Consider the following 23309-nt stretch of genomic DNA (forward strand, 5'->3'; position numbering starts at 1 on the left):
GCGCGGGGGTGTCTGGGAGTGAGGGCGGGGGGAGTCTGGGAGTGAGGGCAGGGGGGGCGCGGGGGAGTCTGGGAGTGAGGGCGGGGGGGGGCGCGGGGGAGTCTGGGAGTGAGGGCGAGGGGGCGCAGGGGAATCTGGGAGTGAGGGCGGGGAGGGGGAGAGTCTGGGAGTAAGGACAGGGGGCGCGGGGGAGTCTGGGAGTGAGGGCAGGGGGGTGCGGGGGAGTCTGGGAGTGAGGGCGAGGGGGCGCGGTGGAGTCTGGGAGTGAGGGCGAGGGGGCGCGGGATAGTCTGGGAGTAAGAGCAAGAGGGGCGCGGGGGAGTCTGGGAGTGAGGGCACGGTGGGCGGGGGGAATCTGGGAGTGAGGACAGGGGGCGCGGGGGAGTCTGGGAGTGAGGGCAGGGGGATGCGGGGGAGTCTGGGAGTGGGGGCGGGGCCAGTGATGGAGCCCCGCCCCCTGGCCCAAGGAACCGCAGGTGCTGGTTTGCAAAACAAGACATAAAGTGCTGGAGTAACTCAGTGAGTCGGGCAGCGTCGATGGAGAGGGGGGTGGACAGGCAAAGCTTCCTCAGTCTGAAGAAGGGTCTCGACCGAAACGTCACCCACTCCTCGCCAGCTGAGTTACTCCAGCATTTTGTGTCCATCTTATATTTATTCCATTGTAGCGACCATAGAGAATGGTCCGGGTCGTCGAACCCTCGGATTGGCCAGCGAGGTCACGTGGGAACGCGACCATGGGGATTGGTCCAGGGAGCGACATCGCTGATTGGCCAGCGATGTCAGGTGCGCGTTTGGCGCCCGTTTTAGTCAGTTCGGCGAAGTCTTCAAGGAAGACAGTAAGTTTGTATTGGTTGTCCTTTACCTTGTTGTTTAACTCTGTATTCGTGTATTGCGGCTGCAATAAACTTCGTCTACAACCAACAAGTTTCGGACTCGCCATATTGGTGACCCCGACGTGATCTGGACGATCACCGACTGAGCAGGAACCCGACGCCTCGTTGACGATGACCGAGCCGGGCACACCGGAGTCAAGCGCGGCGGGCGTCCATCTTCCGTTATTTTGGACGTACGCACCGCAAGCTTGGTTTATCCACGCCGAGGCTCAATTCCATATAAAGAAGGTGTCGGACGAATCCACAAAGTACTTCTACCTCGTCAGCGCTCTATCGCCGGACACAACCAAGCGCGTGATGCGGTTCATTGTGAATCCACCTGCGGAAGACAAGTACGAGGCCATGAAGAAGGTATTACTGCGAACCTTCGGGTTTAATAAGCATGGTGGTGCGGCAAAACTTCTGCACCTACCGGATCTTGGAGACCAACTGCCTTCCGTCCTCATGGCCGAAATGATGATGCTAGCCGGTGAGCATACGGATTGCCCGATGTTTGAACAGGCATTCCGCGAGAAACTTCCCGAGGATGTCCGACTGCTGCTCACGGATTGTTCTTTTAAGGACCCCGAAGCATATGCAGCGAAAGCGGACGCGCTCATAGCGGCAAAAAACAAGGCAAGTGGTTCAATCAACAAAGTCTCGACATCAGTGACCACGCCACAGCGACGGCAAGATGGCGCCACGTCTCCCGCCAATTCTTCGAAAGCCCGCCAAAAAGATCCGCACAAGCGCGGCTGGTGCTATTATCACCTACGATGGGGTAACGAATCCCACAACTGTCGTTTGCCTTGTACCTTCGCGGGAAATGCCTCGGCCGATCGTACATAGGGGCAGTTACGATTGGCCAGAACCGGCGCCTCTATGTCCATGATCGATTCACGGACACAGAATTTTTGGTAGACACGGGAGCCATTGTCAGCATAGTGCCGCCGACCGACCTCGAAACCAGATCGGGTAAGACAGGTCCCACCCTCATCGCGGTTAATGGCAGCCCAATTCGCACTTTCGGTACACGGAAGATGTCCCTTGTGTTAGGCCTCCGCACGTACGAATGGCCATTCATCATAGCCGACGTCAAACAAGCGATCCTGGGCGCAGATTTTCTCTGGGCTTTTTCACTGGTTCCTGATGTCCGCGGTAACGACCTCCGACCCTCTGCTGAAGACGAGCACGTCGCTCCGACAATCGCCTCCTCGCCCAGCCCTACTGTCCAGGCCGTCGTCGCGGCCCCCGACTCGTATGCTGCGATTCTGGCAGAGTTCCCAGAGCTGCTCGTCCAACGTTTTGACGCACCTTCGGCTAAGCACGGTGTGGTCCATCACATCCGCACCGAAGGCCCTCCCGTTTTCGCTCGGGCCAGGAGACTACCGCCAGACAAACTGGTGGTGGCACGGGCGGAGTTCAGGAAGATGGAGGAAATGGGAATTGTCCGTCAGTCTGACAGCCCGTGGGCCTCGCTGTTACACATGGTCTCCAAGGCATCTGGGGGGTGGAGGCCATGTGGCGATTATCGGCGTCTCAATGCTGTCACCACGGCTGATCGCTACCCCATACCGGACCTACAGGACTTTTCATCTGGGCTGGAAGGAGCGGTGGTGTTTTCCAAAATCGATTTGGTGCGAGGATACCATCAGATTCCGGTGCGACCGGAGGACATACAAAAAACTGCAACTATTACTCCGTTCGGGTTGTTTGAATGGTTGCGTATGCCTTTCGGTTTAAAGAACGCGGCACAGGCTTTCCAGTGACTGATGGACCGCGTGGGCCGGGGTTTACCCTTTTTGTTTATTTATTTAGACGACATCCTGGTAGCCAGCCCCTCAGTGCAAGAACACCAGGCCCATTTGCGGACCGTGTTCCAGCGGCTCCAAGACCACGGGCTCATTATTCAACCCTCCAAATGTCAATTCGGCCTGCCTGCTCTTGATTTTCTAGGGCACAGAATTACTCCTGCCGGCGCCGCCCCTTTGCCCGAGAAGGTAGAGGCTATCCGGGCTTTTCCCAGGCCCACCACAGTAAAAGGGCTGCAGGAGTTCGTAGGCATGGTTAATTTCTACCATAGATTTGTTCCGGCAGCGGCGCGAGTCATGCGCCCGCTTTTCCAATGCCTTGCAGGTAATCCGGTAGAGTTGTTGTGGTCCCCGACTGCAGAGTCGGCTTTTACGGCAGCTAAGGCAGCCTTGGCAGACGCCACCATGTTGGTCCATCCGAGCCCCTCCGCCCCCACGGCCCTGACGGTTGACGCCTCAGACGTGGCGGTGGGCGGGGTTCTGGAGCAGCAGGTTGGTGGCCATTGGCAGCCTTTAGCGTTTTTCAGCCGGCAACTAAATTCGGCCGAGATGAAATATAGCGCGTTTGACCGAGAGCTTCTAGCTCTCTATTTAGCTGTCCGTCATTTCAGGTACTTCCTCGAGGGCCGCCCATTTGTGGCATTTACGGACCACAAGCCATTAACATTTGCTTTTTTGAAATTGTCTGACCCATGGTCGGCCCGCCGGCAGCGGCATCTAACTGCTATCTCCGAATTTACCACCGATGTCCGTCATATCGCGGGTAAGCTCAATGCCGTTGCTGACGCCCTGTCTAGACCTGCTTTTCCCCCTATTTCGGCGGTGGACTGCGAAGTGGATCCCCAGGAGCTTGCGGAGGCACAGCTCCTAGCGGATACCGTTTCGACTTACCGGTCCACCACTTCGGGATTGAAGTTGGCCCAGGTGGCTTGTGGGTCGGAGGGCACAAAAGTCTGGTGCGATGTTTCTCTTCCCCGTCCCAGGCCGGTAGTACCGCCCTCCCTTCAGCGCCGGGTTTTCGATGCCATTCATGGGCTGGCGCACCCGTCCATCCGCTCCACCTCTGCCTTGGTAGCAGCGAGGTTTGTCTGGCATGGCCTGTGGAAACAGGTAGCGGGGTGGGCACGTTCCTGCGTGCCCTGTCAGACCGCTAAGGTCCAGCGCCACGTCCAGCCCCCCGTACAGGATTTCGAGGTCCCGGCTTTTCGTTTTTTCCACATCCACGTGGATTTGGTCGGGCCTTTGCCTTCCTCCCGGGGCTACACCCACCTCCTCACGGTGGTGGATCGGTTCACCCGGTGGCCAGAGGCTTTCCCATTGTTTGATATCTCGTCAGCGTCTTGTGCTAGGACTTTGGCCCTTCATTGGGTAGCTCGTTTTGGGGTCCCGGCAGTCATTACCACTGACAGAGGGCCACAGTTCACTTCGTCCCTCTGGGCCGCGCTGGCAGAACTGTACGGGTCCAAGTTACAACCCACAACTGCATATCACCCCCAGGCAAATGGTCTCGTAGAAAGGTTCCACCGCCAACTTAAGGCGTCCCTCAGTGCAAGGCTTGAAGGCCCGGACTGGGTAGACCAGCTCCCTTGGGTTCTTTTAGGCATCCGGACTGCTCCTAAGCCAGATCTCGGTGCGTCGTCCGCAGAGCTAGTATATGGCTCGACCCTTCGAGTACCCGGAGATCTGTTTCCGGACCCTTCAGACCTGCTCCCTACAGTCCCATCAGCGTTAGCATCTCTCCGGGAACGGGTGGGCTCCCTGGCTCCAGTTCCGACTTCACGTCATGGGTGTCCCATGGTACATGAACCGTCTTCCCTGAAGGACTGTGAGTTTGTTTTTCTGCGTAAAGATGCCCATCGCGCCCCGTTGCAGAGGGTCTATCAAGGGCCGTTCCGGGTTTTACGTAAGGGGACGGCTACTTTCACCTTGGACATGGGCGGCAAGAGTGAACTCGTCTCGGTGTCCCGGCTCAAACCGGCCCATTTGGACCCGGATCAACCAGTCCTGGTCGGTCAAACCCCTAGGAGAGGCCGACCTCCGTTAGTTCCGCCCAGTCCGGAAACCCCCGTTCCGGCAGTTCCTCCAGGACCCCCCGTTCCGGCAGTTCCTCCAGGACCCCCCGTTTCGGCAGTTCCTCCAGGACCCCCCGTTCCGGTAGTTCCTCCAGAACCTCTCGTTCCGGCCGTTCCACCAAGTCCGGAACCTCCGGCTCCTGTGGTTCAGGCTGTCACTCTCCGTACTCGTTATGGTCGCGAAATCCGGCTCCCTGCTAGGTTCCGCACCTCGGGTTCTGGGGGGGGTCATGTAGCGACCATAGAGAATGGTCCAGGTCGTCGAACCCTCGGATTGGCCAGTGAGGTCACGTGGGAACGCGACCATGGGGATTGGTCCAGGGAACGACATCGCTGATTGGCCAGCGATGTCAGGTGCGCGTTTGGCGCCCGTTTTAGTCAGTTCGGCGAAGTCTTCAAGGAAGACAGTAAGTTTGTGATGGTTGTCCTGTAACTTGTTGTTTAACTCTGTATTCGTGTATTGCGGCTGCAATAAACTTCGTCTACAACCAACAAGTTTCGGACTCGCCATAGCACCATCTATCTATTCATGTCAAGCACTTACAAGCAAATTTCTTTGTACCGTTGAATGATTTGCTGCCTTAAATTAACATGATCAGACCTTTCTTAGCTTTCGGTTTCAAAACAGGTCTGCCCGACTCCATGTCGTTCCCATTTAATCTTCCCCACAGCGACCAGCTGCTGCCAGAGGGACAGGAAAATAGCACCAGGCGTCAGCAACCCCCCCCCCCCCCCTCGAGCCTGCACCCCCCCCCCTCGAGCCTGCACCCCCCCACCCCCCCTCGAGCCTGCACCTCCACCCAATGTCAAAGAAATATAGAAAATAGGTGCAGGAGGCTTTTTGAGCCCCTATGATCAATGTGATCATGGCTGATCATCCAAAGTCAGTGCCCCCCCCCGTTCCTGCTTTCTCCCCATATCCCTTGATTCCGTTAGCCCAAAGAGCTAAATCTAACTTTCTCTTGAAAACATCCAGAGAATCAGCCTCCACTGCCCTCTGTGGCAGAGAGTTCCACAGATTCACAACTCTCTGGGTGAAAACGTTTTTCTTCATCTCAGTCCTAAATGGCCTAGCCCTTATTGTTAAACGGTGACCCCTGGTTCTGGACTCCCCCAACATCGGGAACATGTTTCCTGCATCTAGCCTGTCCAATCCCTTAAGAATTTAAAATGTTTCCATAAGATTCCCTCCCATCCTTCTAAATTCCAGTGAATATAAGCCCAGTCGATCAATTCTTTTGATCACCGTGACCACTCCGGGTTTCAACTCCTCTCTGTCAACTCCGCCACTTCTCACACGTTTATCGACACCCATCTTAAACAGATCCATTCATCCAGCCTCCACAACTTGTGGTCACGGTGGCGCAGCGGTAGAGTTGCTGCCTTGCAGCGAATGCAGCGCCGGAGACCCGGGTTCCATCCCGACTACGGGCGCCGTCTGTACGGAGTTTGTACGTTCTCCCCGTGACCTGCGTGGGTTTTCTCCGAGATCTTCGGTTTCCTTCCACAATCCAAAGACGTGCAGGTTTGTAGGTTAATTGGCTTGGTAAATGTAAAAATTGTCCCCAGTGGGTGTAGGATAGTGTTAGTGAGCGGGGATCGCTGGGCGGTGCGGACACGGTGGGCCGAAAGGCCTGTTTCCGCGCTGTATCACTAAACTAAACTCTCTGCAATAAAGAATCGTAAAGATGCACAACCCTCTACCCCTCCCAGTTGAAACCCACATTAAACCCTGCGGCCTCAAACTTAGAGCCATAGAGTGATACAGTGTGGAAACAGGCCCTTCGGCCCACAATGTCCCAGCTACACTAGTCCCACCTGCCTGCGCTTGGTCCATATCCCTCCATAACTTCAGAGTCCTTCCACAAGAAACAGACTCCAGCTCTTTGGCCCATCAATGCCTCTCCTAAATTTATAAAACTATATAAGCCCCCCCCACAGCCTCCTTTGCTCCAGGGAATAGTCCCAGCTGATCCACCTTCTGCTTCGTGTGGACAGCACGGTGGCGCAGCGACAGAGTTGCTGCCTCACAGCGCAGGGGAAGGTGACAACGAGGCATACACAAATAACATGTGATCAGGGCAGATTTACCAGGATGTTGCCAGGACTAGAGGGTGTGAGCTACAGGGAGAGGTTGAGCAGGCTGGGTCTCTATTCCATGGAGCGCAGGAGGATGAGGGGAGATCTTATAGAGGTGTACAAAATCATGAGAGGAATAGATCGGGTAGATGCACAGAGTCTCTTGCCCAGAGTCGGGGAATCGAGGACCAGAGGACATAGTTTCAAGGTGAAGGGGAAAAGATTTAATAGGAATCGGAGGGGCAACTTTTTCACACAGAGGGTGGTGGGTATATGGAACGAGCTGCCAGAGGAGGTAGTTGAGGCTGGGACTATCCCAACATTTAAGAAACAGTTGGATGGGTACATGGATAGGACAGGTTTGGAGGGATATGGACCAAACGCAGGCAGGTGGGACTAGTGTAGCTGGGTCATGTTGGCCGGTGTGGGCGAGTTGGGCCGAAGGGCCTGTTTCTGCACTGTATCACTCTATGACATTCAGACTGGTGGGAGAACTAGGATGGGGGAGAGATGGAAGACAAGGGTTACTTGAAGTTAGAGGGATCAATGTTCATACCGCTGGGGTGTAAGCTGCCCAAGTGTATCTGTCCGCTGTGTTTTAGATAGATCAATTTCTGGTCTCCTTGAAATCTTCCCCCTCTCCACACACAAGTTTGAGGAGCGTGTCAAGCTGACCCAATGTGAAACACGTCGACCTGAGACGTCACCCATTCCTTCTCTCCCGAGATGCTGCCTGACCCGCTGAGTTACTCCAGCACTCTGTGTCAACAAACTTCACGTCAAAACCCACCACGCTGTATCACAAATTTATTATACATCATGTACATCGACATCAGTTCCACCGACAGAACAGGTGGCCACAGCTACAGAATAGTGCGGAGCGACCTCAGGAATCACCAGTGGAGTGAAGCTCCTGTCATACACTGGCACGGCCGGGAACAGACCAGTCCACACAGCACCTGAGTGGCCACACCTGTGCAGTCCACACGCAGCACCTGAGTGGCCACACCTGTGCAGTCCACACAGCACCTGACAACACCTTGCTGGAAGGTACTGAGCACAGACTCCTGGCAGGCAGCGGCCTGTGTGGTTGAAGGGAGGGGGGAAGTGGGAGGGGGGAAGTGGGGGGGGGGTGAGGGGCGAGGGGGAGGGAGGGGACGAGGGGAAGGGAGGGGACGAGGGGGATGGGGAGGGTCTATATCAGTGTCGGTGTCACCCCGTGTGTGGGGGGGTGAGTGAAGGGGGGGTGAGGGGGTGAGGGGGAGGGGGGGTGAGAGGGAGGGTCTATATCAGTGTCGGTGTCACCCCGTGTGTGGGGGGGTGAGTGAAGGGGGGGTGAGTGAAGGGGGGGTGAGGGGGAGGGGGGGTGAGAGGGAGGGTCTATATCAGTGTCGGTGTCACCCTGTGTGTGGGGGGGTGAGGGGGTGAGGGAGAGGGTCTATATCAGTGTCGGTGTCACCCTGTGTGTGGGGGGGTGAGGGGGGGATGGGGAGGGGGTGAGTGGAGAGGGTCTATATCAGTGTCGGTGTCACCCTGTGTGTGGGGGGGTGAGGGGAGGGGGGGTGAGGGGTGAGTGGAGAGGGTCTATATCAGTGTCGGTGTCACCCCGTGTGTGGGGTGCGTCCCCCAGTCGCTGCCGTCCGTGAGCTGGTCGTCGTTGGCGCTGGAAGCGTCAGAGTCAACGTGACTCCCCTCCTCCATCCCCTCGTCCATCCCCGCTGGGCGTTTCAGGCCTCGCTGCTGCGCCAGGGCCAGCGTGTAGCGCATGTTGTAGCGGTTCCACTCGCACCTAAAGCCGCCACACACAGGCAGGGGTCGGTGAAACACGGCGGCGCAGCGCGGCGCGGACAAACCCGGGTAGACGCACAGAGTCTCTTGCCCAGAGTCGGGGAATCGAGGACCAGAGGACATAGGTTTAAGGTGAAGGGGAAAAGATTTAATGGGAATCTGAGGGGTAACTGTTTCACACAGAGGGTGGTGGGTGTATGGAACGAGCTGCCAGAGGAGGTAGTTGAGGCTGGGACTATCCCATCATTTAAGAAACAGTTGGACAGGTACATGGATAGGACAAGTTTGGAGGGATATGGACCAAGTGCAGGCAGGTGGGACTAGTGTAGCTGGGACATGTTGGCCGGTGTGGGCAAGTTGGGCTGAAGGGCCTGTTTCCACATTGTGTCACTCTGTGACTCACCCCCGCCCCGAACACTGGGCAGGGACACAGGGTAAAGGGGGTGCACGGGGCAGGGTGGACGGTGCCTGGAACACAAACGCAATGCTGGCAGTTATTTCAAGAGGGCTTGTGCACAAAAACAGGGGTGTGTGTGATGCTGTACAAGGCGCTGGTCACAGGGGTGTGTGTGATAGACAATAGGTGTAGGAGGAGGCCATTCGGCCCCTCAAGCCAGCACTGCCATTCAATGTGATCATGGCTGATCATTCTCAATCAGTACCCCGTTCCTGCCTTCTCCCCATACCCCCTCACTCCGCTATCCTTAAGAGCTCTATCTAACTCTCTCTTGAATGCATTCAGAGAATTTTCCTCCACTGCCTTCTGAGGCAGAGAATTCCACAGATTCACAACTCTCTGACTGAAATGGTTTTTCCTCATCTCCGTTCTAAATGGCCTACCCCTTATTCTTAAACTGTGGCCCCTGGTTCTGGACTCCCCCAACATTGGGAACATGTTTCCTGCCTCTAACGTGTCCAACCCCTTAATAATCTTATACGTTTCGATAAGATCCCCTCTCATCCTTCTAAATTCCAGTGTATACAAGCCTAGTCGCTCCAGTCTTTCAACATATGATAGTCCCGCCATTCCGGGAATTAACCTAGTAAACCTACGCTGCACGCCCTCAATAGCAAGAATATCCTTCCTCAAATTTGGAGACCAAAACTGCACACAGTACTCCAGGTGCGGTCTCACTAGGGCCCTGTACAACTGCAGAAGGACCTCTTTGCTCCTATACTCAACTCCTCTTGTTATGAAGGCCAACATTCCATTGGCTTTCTTCACTGCCTGCTGTACCTGCATGCTTCCTTTCAGTGACTGATGCACTAGTTCACCCAGATCACGTTGTACGACCCCTTTTCCTAACTTGACACCATTCAGATAATAATCTATCTTCCTATTCTTACCACCAAAGTGGATAACCTCACACTTATCCACATTAAACTGCATCTGCCATGCATCCGCCCACTCACACAACCTGTCCAAGTCACCCTGCAACCTCATAGCATCTTCCTCACAGTTCACACTACCACCCAGCTTTGTATCATCTGCAAATTTGCTAATGGTACTTTTAATCCCTTCATCCAAGTCATTGATGTATATTGTAAATAGCTGCGGTCCCAACACCGAGCCTTGTGGTACCCCACTAGTCACTGCCTGCCATTCTGAAAGGGACCCATTTATCCCCACTCTTTGCTTTCTGTCTGTCAACCAACTTTCTATCCATGTCAGTACCCTACCTCCAATACCATGTGCTCTAATTTTGCCCACTAATCTCCTATGTGGGACCTTGTCGAAGGCTTTCTGAAAGTCGAGGTACACCACATCCATCGGCTCTCTCCTGTCAATTTTCCTAGTTACATCCTCAAAAAATTCCAGTAGATTTGTCAAGCATGATTTCCCCTTCGTAAATCCATGCTGACTCGGAACGATCCTGTTACTGCTATCCAAATGCTCAGCAATTTCGTCTTTTATAATTGACTCCAGCATCTTCCCCACCACTGATGTCAGACTAACTGGTCTATAATTTCCCGTTTTCTCTCTCCCTCCTTTCTTGAAAAGTGGGATAACATTAGCTACCCTCCAATCCACAGGAACTGATCCTGAATCTATAGAACATTGGAAAATAATCACTAATGCGTCCACAATTTCTAGAGCCACCTCCTTAAACACCCTGGGATGCAGACCATCAGGCCCTGGGGATTTATCAGCCTTGAGTCCCATCAGTCTACCCAAAACTTTTTCCTGCCTAATGTGGATTTCCTCCAGTTCCTCTGTCACCCTAGGATCTCTGGCCACTAGAACATCTGGGAGATTGTTTGTATCCTCCTCAGTGAAGACAGATCCAAAGTACCCGTTCAACTCGTCTGCCATTTCCTTGTTCCCCATAATAAATTCCCCTGCTTCTGTCTTCAAGGGACCCACATTTGCCGTGACTATTTTTTTCCTCTTCACGTACCTAAAAAACCTTTTGCTATCCTCCTTTATATTATTGGCTAGTTTACCCTCGTACCTCATCTTTTCTCCCCGTATTGCCTTTTTAGTCATCTTGTGTTGCTCTTTAAAAGAGTCCCAATCCTCTGGCTTCCCACTCTTCTTTGCTTTGTTGTACTTCTTCCCTTTTATTTTTATGTTGTCCTTGACTTCCCTTGTCAGCCACGGGTGCCTCTTACTCCCCTTAGAATCTTTCCTCCTCTTTGGGACAAATTGATCCTGCAACTTCTGCATTATTCCCAGGAATACCTGCCATTGCTGTTCCACAGTCTTCCCTGCTAGGGCTGTACAAAGGTGCTGGTCACAGGGGGGTGTGTGATGCTGGGGCTGTACAAGGTGCTGGTCACAGGTGTGTGTGTGTGATGCTGGGGCTGTACAAGGTGCTGGTCACAGGGGTGTGTGTGATGCTGGGGCTGTACAAGGCGCTGGTCACAGGGGGGTGTGTGATGCTGGGGCTGTACAAGGTGCTGGTCACAGGTGTGTGTGTGATGCTGGGGCTGTACAAGGTGCTGGTCACAGGGGTGTGTGTGTGTGTGAGGCTGTACAAGGCGCTGGTCACAGGGGTGTGTGTGTGATGCTGGGGCTGTACAAGGCGCTGGTCAGGCCACATTTGGAATACTGTGAGCAATTGTGGGCCCCGTATCTGAGGAAGGATGTGCTGTGGGATTGAGGGGACGGGGTGTATGGGGAGAGTTGTATGCAGAGGGAGACGGGGGCGGGGCGGTTGGGGGGGGTGGGGGGAGGTGTGGGGTGCACGCACTCACAGTTTGGACACGCTGTCGTAGTGGCGCTGGATGCTTCTCTGCAGAGACTGGATGGCCGGCAGCAACTCCACCGAGCTGTGGGAGCGAGAGAGAGAGAGAGAGGGTCATTCCCAGTCTCACCCTCCCCCTCCCCCCTGGTCACCTCCCACCCTCGCTCAGTCTACCCCCACCCTCGAGGGTCTCTGCCCCCCCCCCCCCACCACCTCGGTCTCTTCCCTCACCCTCTCTCAGACACCTCTCCCCACACCTCCACTCCCGCTAGTAGTTTATGGTGTGTACACACAGACAGGGGACAGGTCAATAGACAATAGGTGCAGGAGGAGGCCATTCGGCCCTTCGAGCCAGCACCACCATTCACTGTGATCATGGCTGATCATTCTCAATCAGTACCCCGTTCCTGCCTTCTCCCCATACCCCCTGACTCCGCTATCCTTAAGAGCTTTATCCAGCTCTCTCTTGAATGCATTCAGAGAATTGGCCTCCACTGCCTTCTGAGGCAGAGAATTCCACAGATTCACAACTCTCTGACTGAAAAAGTTTTTCCTCATCTCAGTTCTAAATGGCCGACCCCTTATTCTTAAACTGGGGCCCCTGGTTCTGGACTCCCCCAACATTGGGAACATGTTTCCTGCCCCTAACATGTCCAACCCCTTAATAATCTTATACGTTTCGATAAGATCCCCTCTCATCCTTCTAAATTCCAGTGTATACAAACCTAGTCGCTCCAGTCTTTCAACATACGACAGTCCCGCCATTCCGGGAATTAACCTAGTGAACCTACGCTGCACGCCCTCGATAGCAAGAATATCCTTCCTCAAATTTGGAGACCAAAACTGCACAGTTACTCCAGGTGCGGTCTCACTAGGGCCCTGTACAACTGCAGAAGGACCTCTTTGCTCCTATACTCAACTCCTCTTGCTATGAAGGCCAACATTCCATTTGCTTTCGGTCTTGCCCCGAAACGTCACCCATTCCACAGAGACCCCAACGTCACCCGTTCCTTCTCTCCAGATGCTGCCCGACCCGCTGAGTTACTCCAGCATTGTGTGTCTACCAGACAGGGCAGCACCTGGGATGGTGTGTACACACAGACAGACAGGGCAGCACCTGGGATGGTGTGTACACACAGACAGACAGGGCAGCACCAAGAAAGTTCCAGAGACGTAAATGAGTTTGCGGAAGCGGTTACGGACTTCATTGCCACAATAGCCGATACCATCATCCCCACGGTAAGGGTCAGTATCTTCCCTAACCAAAAACCCTGGGTGGACAGGTCTATTCGCGTGGCCTTGAATGCTCGCACCGCTGCTTACAACTCCGGCCTGGCATCCGGCAACATGGACGACTACAAGGGAGAGTCCTACCGACTGCGAAGGGCAGTGAAGGACGCAAAAAAGAGGTACCGGAACAAGATGGAGTCACAGATGGAGCAGCAGGACACCAGGCGCCTTTGGCAGGGGCTACGGACTATAACTAGCTACAGGTCCAGCACCCCCTCAACCGGAAGTGCCGGCTCCTCCTTAGCTGATGACCTGAACTCTTTTTACGCACGGTTTGAGACGGGTAACACCACCAGCTCGCCGTCTAAAAACAGCACCGAAGGGGCGCTGGCTAGCGAGGCTGGAGGGGGATCCACCGCCGGGGATGTGCACACATTCTCGGTGTCCGAGCATGAGGTGAGGTGGGCTCTGACGCGTGTGAACACGAGGAAAGCTGGAGGCCCAGATGGTATATCTGGGCGAGTACTAAAGTCTTGTGCTACTCAGCTTGCTCCAGTGCTCACCACAATATTCAACCTCTCCTTGGCCAAGTCCGTGGTCCCTGCATGCTTCAAAAGATCCATCATTGTACCGGTGCCAAAGAATGCCTCTCCAGCGTGTTTAAATGACTACCGACCGGTGGCCCTCACCTCGGTTGTCATGAAATGCTTTGAGAGGTTAGTCAAGAAGCACATCTGCGCCCTCCTTCCTCGCAACATGGACCCACTACAGTTCGCATACTGTCCGAACAGGTCCACGGATGATGCGGTCTCCCAGGTTCTACACACCGCTCTCTCTCATCTGGACAGCCAGAGGGGCTATGTGAGGATGCTGTTCATTGACTTTAGTTCAGCATTCAACACAATAGTCCCCAGCAGACTGGTTGAGAAGCTGCTGGAACTGGGGCTTAGCACCCCTCTGTGTGCCTGGGTCCTGGACTTTCTCACTGCCAGGCCCCAAGTGGTCAGGATGGGGGAACACACATCTAGCTCCCTCACCCTGAACATAGGATCCCCCCAGGGCTGCGTCCTTAGCCCCCTACTGTACTCCCTGTACACACATGACTGTAGGGCCAGGTTCAGCTCAAACTCCATCATCAAGTTTGCTGATGACACTGTGGTGGTGGGCCGGATCTCCAACAACGATGAGAAGGCCTACCGGGAGGAGGTGGCTGATCTGGCACTCTGGTGTCAGGACAATAGCCTCCTCTTGAATGTCACTAAAACAAAGGAGCTGATTGTGGACTTCAGAAGGGCTAAACATCCAAGGACGTACACGCCACTGGAGATAAATGGGTCTATTGTGGATAGGGTGAGCAGTTTCAAATACTTGGGAGTCCGCATCGCAGAGGATCTGACGTGGGCAACGCACATTGCCGCACTGGTGGGTAAGGCTAAGCAGCGCCTTGACCACCTTAGACAACTGAGGAAATTCAGAGTGTCTCAGAGGATCCTTCATTGCTTCTACTCTGGGGCTGTAGAGAGCATCCTGTCCGGCAACATTACAGTCTGGTTTGGGAACAGCTCTGCCCAGGACAGGATGGCCCTGCAGAGAGTAGTGCGTTCGGCAGAACGCACCATGGGAACTACACTCGTCCCCCTGCAGGACCTATACATCAGGAGGTGCAGATCCAGAGCAAGCAAGATCATGAGGGACCCCTGCCACCCCAGTAACGGACTGTTCCAGATGCTACGATCAGGCAAACGCCTCCGCTGTCACGCTGTGAAAACGGAGAGGATGAGACGGAGCTTCTTCCCACAGGCCATCAGGACTGTCAACTTTTATAACCCCAGAGACTAAATTTTTGTCGACACTTTTTGTGCTATGTTTAGTAACTTATTAACTTTATTTATATGCTGTAACTGTAATTCTTTTTGTGCACAACCCGCAGGCATTGCCACTTTCATTTCACTGCACATCGAGTATGTGTATGTGACAAATAAATTTGACTTGACTTGACTTGGGAAGGTGTGTACACACAGACAGGGCAGCACCTGGGAAGGTGTGTACACACAGACAGACAGGGCAGCACCTGGGAAGGTGTGTACACACAGACAGACAGGGCAGCGCTGCCATCGCCAGTCCCTCTCTCCACTCACCGGGCCTTCAGCTGCTGCCCGTGCAGACTCAGCAGTTGTTCAGCCCACGACAGGAAGAACTCCAGGTGCCGCGAGCTCTCCAACACGGCTGCCATGAAGCCCAGCAGCTTCCCCACGTACAGCAGGGGGAGAGTGGAGCACACCATGCCGACTGTGGGGGGAGAGAGAGAGAGAGAGAGAGAGAGAGAGAGAGAGGGGGAGAGAGAGACAGAGAGAGAGGAGATGGGGGTCACTGCCGAGCCGGCACGCCCTCAGTACCGCCAGCACCCCTCCCTACACGCAGCGCTCCCTCACCCCCCCACAACGATGTGCTCCTTCACCCCCGCCCCTCCCCCCGCACGACGACACGCCCCCTCACCCCCACCCCCCCAGAGCACAGCGCTCCCTCACCCCCCCAAGACGACACGCCCCCTCAATGCCCCTCCCTCACCCCCCCCATGACGACGCGCCCCCTCAATGCCCCTCCCTCACCCCCCCATGACGACGCGCCCCCTCAATGCCCCTCCCTCACCCCCCCATGACGACGCGCCCCCTCAATGCCCCTCCCTCACCCCCCCATGACGACGCGCCCCCTCAATGCCCCTCCCTCACCCCCATCCCCCCAGAGCATGGCGCCCCCTCACCCCAGCCCCCCCACACTCACCGTCTCCGTGGGGCACGCCCTCCAGCACCTCCAACGTGAGCTTGTCCTCGTTGAGGCGGAAGGCCATGGCGATGGCCAGCGTGAACTCGCCGCGCCGCAGCACCCGCCGCACGCTGACCGGCGTCACCTCCTCGTCCAGATCGTACGGGTCAAACACCACCCCCCCGTCCAGCGAGAAGATCAGCAGCCCCTCCGTGCTCGTGGCCGCCCAGCTACGCCCTACGCACACGCACGCACACACACGCATGCACACACACGCATACACGTACACACACACGCACACAAGCACGCACACACACGCACGCACGCACGCACACATGCATACACACATGCATACACACACGCACGCACACACGCATACACGCACGCACGCGCACGCACACACATGCATACACACATGCATACACACATGCATACACAAACACGCACACACAAGCACGCACACACAAGCACGCACGCACACACACACACGCACACACACACAACACACACACACGCACACACACACAACACACACACACAACAGTGAGGACAGAGTGAACTCTGTGTCTACCCCGTGCTGTCCCTGCCCTGGGGGAGTGTGACGGGCGGTGTGGGGGGGGCTGTGTGTGGTGTTTGGGGGGGGGGGCTGTGTGTGGTGTTTGGGGGGGGGGGGCTGTGTGTGGTGTTTGGGGGGGGGCTGTGTGTGGTGTTTGGGAGGGGGGCTGTGTGTGGTGTTTGGGGGGGGGGGCTGTGTGTGGTGTTTGGGGGGGGCTGTCTGTGGTGTTTGGGGGGGGCTGTGAGCGGGTGTTGGGGGGGGGCTGTGTGTGGTGTTTGGGGGGGGGGCTGTGTGTGGTGTTTGGGGGGGGGCTGTGTGTGGTGTTTGGGGGGGGGGCTGTGTGTGGTGTTTGGGGGGGGCTGTGTGTGGTGTTTGGGGGGGGGGGCTGTGTGGTGTTTGGGGGGGCTGTGTGTGGTGTTTGGGGGGGGCTGTGTGTGGTGTTTGGGGGGGGCTGTGTGTGGTGTTTGGGGGGGGGCTGTGTGTGGTGTTTGGGGGGGGCTGTGAGCGGGTGTTGGGGGGGGGGCTGTGTGTGGTGTTTGAGGGGGGGCTGTGTGTGGTGTTTGGGGGGGGCTGTGTGTGGTGTTTGGGGGGGGGCTGTGTGTGGTGTTTGGGGGGGGGGGGGCGTTGCTTACCTGTGGGTGAGAAGCGGAGACAGGTGACTCGGATTTCGGGCTTGAAGTGGCGCCGGCTCATGTCTCCTGGTGGGAATGGACACGGTCAGTGTGGTCAGTGCGGCCGCAACCCCCGCCTGTGGCCACAAACACCTCACACCCCCCCGAACCTTCACCTCCACCACAAACCAACTACCCCCCCCTCCCCGTGCCCCAACCAGACCCCCCCCCTCCCACAATAGCAGGAGACCTCACCCCATGAAGAAAGCCCTTCTCACTTTGAGGAGATTCAGTTCGTCAACAAATACTCCTGTGACCTTCTCCAGTTCAGTAGAGAGCACACTGACTCTTTAGTTTAGAGATACAGTGCGGAAACAGGCCCTTCGGCCCATCGACTCCGCGCCGACCAGCGATCCCCGCACACTAACACTATCCTACACACATTAGGGACAATTTTTACACTTACACCAAGCCAATTAACCTACAAACCTGCACGTCTTTGGAGTGTGGGAGGAAACCGGAGATCTCGGAGAAAACCCACGCAGGTCACGGGGAGAACGTACAAACTCCGTACAGACGGCGCCCGTAGTCGGGATGGAACCCGGGTCTCCGGCGCTGCATTCGCTGTAAGGCGGCAACTCTACCGCTGCGCCACCGTGCCTTGGCTATTATTGATCGTTTGTTTATATATTTTTGTGTCGTTGTGTTTTGGGGGGGGGGGGGGGGATGCCAATGAAGCCCCCTGTGATGGACACATTGATGGTGGTGTTTTGTGCATTGCCGTGCCCTGGCCTGTGAGCCACCGTGTGTGTGTGTGTGTCAGTGTGTGTGTGTGTGTGTGTGTCAGTGTGTGTGTGTGTGTGTGTCAGTGTGTGTGTGTGTGTGTGTGTGTGTGTGTCAGTGTGTGTGTGTGTGTGTGTGTCAGTGTGTGTGTGTGTGTGTGTGTGTCAGTGTGTGTGTGTGTGTGTGTGTGTGTGTGTGTGTGTCAGTGTGTGTGTGTGTGTGTGTGTGCGTGTGTGTGTCAGTGTGTGTGTGTGTGTGTGTCACTGTGTGTGTGTGTGTGTCACTGTGTGTGTGTGTGTGTGTGTGTGTGTCACTGTGTGTGTGTGTGTGTGTGTGTGTGTGTGTCACTGTGTGTGTGTGTGTGTGTGTGTGTCAGTGTGTGTGTGTGTGTGTGTCACTGTGTGTGTGTGTGTGTGTGTGTGTGTGTGTCACTGTGTGTGTGTGTGTGTCAGTGTGTGTGTGTGTGTGTGTGTGTGTGGGTGTGTGACCGTGTGTCACGACCCCCATCCCTCACCGCCCCAGGTCCTGCAGCAGCTCAGCTCAACACACAACGGGAACGACAGTCACAGCCCCCTCCCCTCCCCACCCCTCCCTCCTTCACTCCCAGCCCCTCCCTGCCTTCCTCACCCCACCTCCCATCACCCTTCACCCACTCCCCTCACCCCTCCTTCACCTCCATCCCCCCCCCTCACCCTTCTTCACCCCCGGGAGGGGTAGTGCCACTCCATCTTCACCGGCCCCCTCGTCGATCAGCGCCACACTCCCAAACTCAGTCATCTTCCTGCGGTCCAGAAACTCCTGCAACAGAAGCAGAGAGTGTGAGTGTGCGAGAGTGTGTGTGTGTGTGTGTCAGTGTGTGTGTGTGTGGGTCAGTGTGTGTGTGTGTGGGTCAGTGTGTGTGTCAGTGTGTGTGTGTGTGTGTGTGTCAGTGTGTGTGTGTGTGGGTCAGTGTGTGTGTGGGTCAGTGTGTGTGTGTGTCAGTGTGTGTGTGTGTGTGTCAGTGTGTGTGTGTGGGTCAGTGTGTGTGTGTGGGTCAGTGTGTGTGTGGGGTCAGTGTGTGTGTGTGTGTGTGGGTCAGTGTGTGTGTGGGTCAGTGTGTGTGTGTTGGTCAGTGTGTGTGTGGGTCAGTGTGTGTGTGGGTCAGTGTGTGTGTGGGTCAGTGTGTGTGTGGGTCAGTGTGTGTGTGTGTGTGTGGGTCAGTGTGTGTGTGGGTCAGTGTGTGTGTGGGTCAGTGTGTGTGTGTGTGGGTCAGTGTGTGTGTGTGTGGGTCAGTGTGTGTGTGTGTGTGGGTCAGTGTGTGTGTGGGTCAGTGTGTGTGTGGGTCAGTGTGTGTGTGGGTCAGTGTGTGTGTGGGTCAGTGTGTGTGTGGGTCAGTGTGTGTGTGGGTCAGTGTGTGTGTGGGTCAGTGTGTGTGTGGGTCAGTGTGTGTGTGGGTCAGTGTGTGTGTGTGTGTGGGTCAGTGTGTGTGTGTGTGGGTCAGTGTGTGTGTGTGTGGGTCAGTGTGTGTGTGTGTGGGTCAGTGTGTGTGTGGGTCAGTGTGTGTGTGGGTCAGTGTGTGTGTGGGTCAGTGTGTGTGTGGGTCAGTGTGTGTGTGTGGGTCAGTGTGTGTGTGGGTCAGTGTGTGTGTGGGTCAGTGTGTGTGTGGGTCAGTGTGTGTGTGGGTCAGTGTGTGTGTGGGTCAGTGTGTGTGTGGGTCAGTGTGTGTGTGGGTCAGTGTGTGTGTGGGTCAGTGTGTGTGTGGGTCAGTGTGTGTGTGGGTCAGTGTGTGTGTGGGTCAGTGTGTGTGTGGGTCAGTGTGTGTGTGGGTCAGTGTGTGTGTGGGTCAGTGTGTGTGTGGGTCAGTGTGTGTGTGTGTGGGTCAGTGTGTGTGTGGGTCAGTGTCTCACCTCCCATGCCGTCCAGTGAGAGGTTGCAGGATATTTCGAAGCTCTTGACGAGGATCTGCTCCTTCACGTTGTAGATGCAGACGTAGCGAGACTGACCCCCCGCCAGCACCCACCCCCCGTCTGCAGAGTAGCACAGCGTGGAGTACGCCCTGTGGGTGGGGGGGGGGGGGTCACACAGTCAGCACTGGCCCAGGGATCCCTCCCCCTCCCCACCCCAGCCCCCAACCCAGGGAACCCCCTCCCCTCCCCCCCTCCCTCCACACCCCTGTCCACAGAGTAGTGCATCGTGGAGTACACCCTGTGGGGGGGGGGGTCACACAGTCAGCCCTGGCCCGGGGACCCCCCCCCCCCATATCTCGTGTAGGCTGGCACCCCCGCCCCATCAGCAGCCCCCCACCACACAGAGGAACACACACCCTCACCTCCCTCTCCCCTGCCCTCAGCCCCCATCCCTCCCCCTCTCCATCCCTGCCCCCCTCTCCCTTCCATCTCTCCCCCTCCCCGCCCCCCCCTCATCTCTCCCCCTCCCCGCCCCCCCCATCTCTCCCCCTCCCCGCCCCCCCATCTCTCCCCCTCCCCGCCCCCCCCCCCCCATCTCTCCCCCTCCCCCCCCATCTCTCCCCCTCCCCGCCCCCCCCCCCATCTCTCCCCCTCCCCCCCCGTGCGGGCTGACCTGCTCTTGGCGGAGTGCCGTGCGGTCACCATGTCCAGCTCTCTGCGGCCGCTGTGCAGGTGGTGCTGCCCCTCGATGGAGCCGGTCTGGACACCGCGGCCGTGGTCCCACAGCGTGATGTTGCCGTCCAGCGTGGCCACCGCCAGCTCACCCCCGTCAGGCCGGAAGCTGACCGCCAGGCCTGGACAGCAGAGGGCAGCAGTGAGGGGACACCACCTACACCCCCCCCCCATCTACACCCCCCCACCGACTCCCCACCCCCCCCCCCGACACCCCACAGCTGACTGCCAGCCCTGGATAGCAGAGGGCAGCAGTGAGGGGACACCACCTACAACCCCCCCCCCAATCTACACCCCCACCCCACCTGCACCCCCACCTACACCCCCACCCCACCTGCACCCCCACCCCACCTGCACCCCCCACCCCACCTACACCCCCACCCCACCTACACCCCCACCCCACCTGCACCCCCCCCACCCCACCTACACCCCCCCCCCTCACCTACACCCCCCACAGCTGACCGCCAGCCCTGGACAGCAGAGGGCAGTAGTGAGGGGATGCCACCTACACCCCCACCCCACCTGCACCCCCACCCCACCTACACCCCCACCTACACCCCCACCCCACCTGCACCCCCACCCCACCTACACCCCCCCCCCACCTACACCCCCACCCCACCTACACCCCCACCCCACCTGCACCCCCACCTACAACCCCCCCCACCTACACCACCACCCCCCCCGCCCCCCCCCCCACCTACAGCCCCACCCCGACTTCCCACAGCTGACCGCCAACCCTGGACAGCAGAGGGCAGCAGTGAGGGGGACGCCGCCTGCACCCCCACCATCTACACCCCCAACCCCACCCACCGACACCCCCACCCCACCTACACTCCCCCCCACCTACACCCCCCCTCCCCGCCCCCGAAGCTGACTGCCAGCCACGGACAACGGCAATGGGGGAGGGCAGAGATAAGGGGGAGCATCATACAACACCAACACCCATACTCCCTCCCACACCCGTCCCACCCCTTCTCCCCCCCAGCTACCCTCTGCGCGTACACTGACCGGTCTGTGCGTACACTAGTATGTGCGTACACTGGTCTGCGCGTACACTGACCGGTCTGGGCGTACACTGACCGGTCCTGCGCGTACACCGGTCTGCGCGTACACTGACCGGTCTGCGCGTACACTGACCGGTCTGCGCGTACACTGGTCTGCGCGTACACTGACCGGTCTGCGCGTACACTGACCGGTCTGCGCGCACACTGGTCTGCTTGTACACTGACCGGTCTGCGTGTACACTGGTCTGTGCGTACACTGACCGGTCTGCGTGTACACTGGTCTGTGCGTACACTGACCGGTCTGCGCGTACACTGACCGGTCTGCGCGTACACTGACCGGTCTGCTCGTACACTGACCGGTCTGCGCGCACACTGGTCTGCGCGTACACTGACCGGTCTGTGCGTACACTGGTCTGTGCGTATACTGGTCTGTGCGTACACTGACCGGTGGCCGTAGCAGTGACACAGCGGGGGTGTGGGGTGATGGGAACTCACCGTCAGAGCCGAGGCGGAGGGTCTCCCTGGTACTCCAGCTGTCCTGCATGTCCCACAGCTTGACCGTCTTGTCCCAGGACGCGCTGGCCAGGATGCCCTGGGTCGGGCTGAAGCTCAGACCACTCACCGGCCCCTCGTGTCCAGCTAGCACCTGCCGCCCAACACACACCGGGTCAGAGAGACACGCACACACGCGCACCAACACACAGATACACACAACACGCAACACACACGCACCAACACAGATACACACGCAACAGATACATACAAAACACACCAACAGATACACACGCACCAACACACAGATACACACGCAACACAGATACATACAAAACACACACCAACAGATACACAACAGATACACACGCACCAACACACAGATACACACGCAACACACAGATACATACAAAACACACACAACACAGATACACACAACACAGATACACACGCACCAACCCACAGATACACACGCAACACACAGATACACACGCAACACACACCAACACAGATACACATGCACCAACACACAACACACACCAACACAGATACACACGCACCAACACACTGATACACACACACAGATACACACATACCATCACACCGGGTCAGAGAGACACGCGCACACACGCCAACACAGATACACACACCAACAAAGATACACATGCATCAACACACAGATACACACACACCAACACATGGACGCACGCACAGGCACCACTCCGCACACACATGCATACTGACACCACACGCACATACATGAGCATACACGTGGCAAGCACACATCCGTATGTGCTCACATGCTCACACCAATGCACACACACGCTGAGTACACACACACACGCACACGCAGGCACAGGAGGGGAAGGATGAGCCTTACATCGAGCAACCTGCCACTCTGCATGGACCAGACGAACACCTCGAAGGAGTCCCGCGCGCCGGCACACACGATCTCGCCGCTGGGGTCGAGCGCCAGGCAGGAGAACTGGGCCAGCCGGGGGGATGTGAAGGTGCGGAAGTTCCTGTACCTGCAGTGGGCGAGCACAACACCTATGTCCAGCACTCCCCTACGGCCAACGGCAGCTCAGACAACAACAACATTCTCCATCAGCACGGGGAGCCGGGGGTTACAGGGAGAAGGCAGGGGAACGGGGTTAACAGGGAGGGATAGATCAGCCTGGACCGAATGGCCGAGTGGACTTGATGGGCCGAATGGCCTCATTCTGTTCCTGTCCCTTATGAACTTACGAACACGAACATTGGCGGGCCGTGCGGGCAGAGGGGGTTAGAGTCATGGTGGGCAGATGAGACTGGCATCTCAATGGAGGGCAACATCGCCAACCTCCCCCTGTAGCTAAGGCTGTGGAACTCCCCAGCACCATCTACCCCAGACCCCCTGAGGCAGCGGAGGGAGGAGAGGGGAGTGACCCTCAGGGCCAGGG

The 23309-nt window shown here is 57.0% G+C and overlaps 1 protein-coding gene across 1 annotated transcript in view; it reads right to left on the reverse strand.

Moving 5' to 3' along the window:
- Nucleotides 1-7634: 7634 nt before the first annotated feature.
- pwp2h (PWP2 small subunit processome component) overlaps nt 7635-23309 on the reverse strand; it is an 18092-nt gene continuing 2417 nt past the window's right edge. The window contains exons 2-11 of the mRNA XM_078408613.1: nt 22748-22934; nt 21871-22021; nt 20313-20493; nt 19643-19788; nt 18446-18553; nt 16992-17057; nt 15822-16040; nt 15179-15329; nt 11821-11895; nt 7635-8623 (exon numbers count right to left, since the gene is read on the reverse strand). Coding sequence (XP_078264739.1) covers nt 8419-8623; nt 11821-11895; nt 15179-15329; nt 15822-16040; nt 16992-17057; nt 18446-18553; nt 19643-19788; nt 20313-20493; nt 21871-22021; nt 22748-22934 — 1489 coding nt within the window. The 3' untranslated portion in view covers nt 7635-8418. The remainder of the gene's footprint in view (nt 8624-11820; nt 11896-15178; nt 15330-15821; nt 16041-16991; nt 17058-18445; nt 18554-19642; nt 19789-20312; nt 20494-21870; nt 22022-22747; nt 22935-23309) is intronic.

This window comes from Rhinoraja longicauda, chromosome 12 (genome assembly GCF_053455715.1).
Source record: "Rhinoraja longicauda isolate Sanriku21f chromosome 12, sRhiLon1.1, whole genome shotgun sequence".
NCBI lineage: Eukaryota > Metazoa > Chordata > Chondrichthyes > Rajiformes > Arhynchobatidae > Rhinoraja > Rhinoraja longicauda.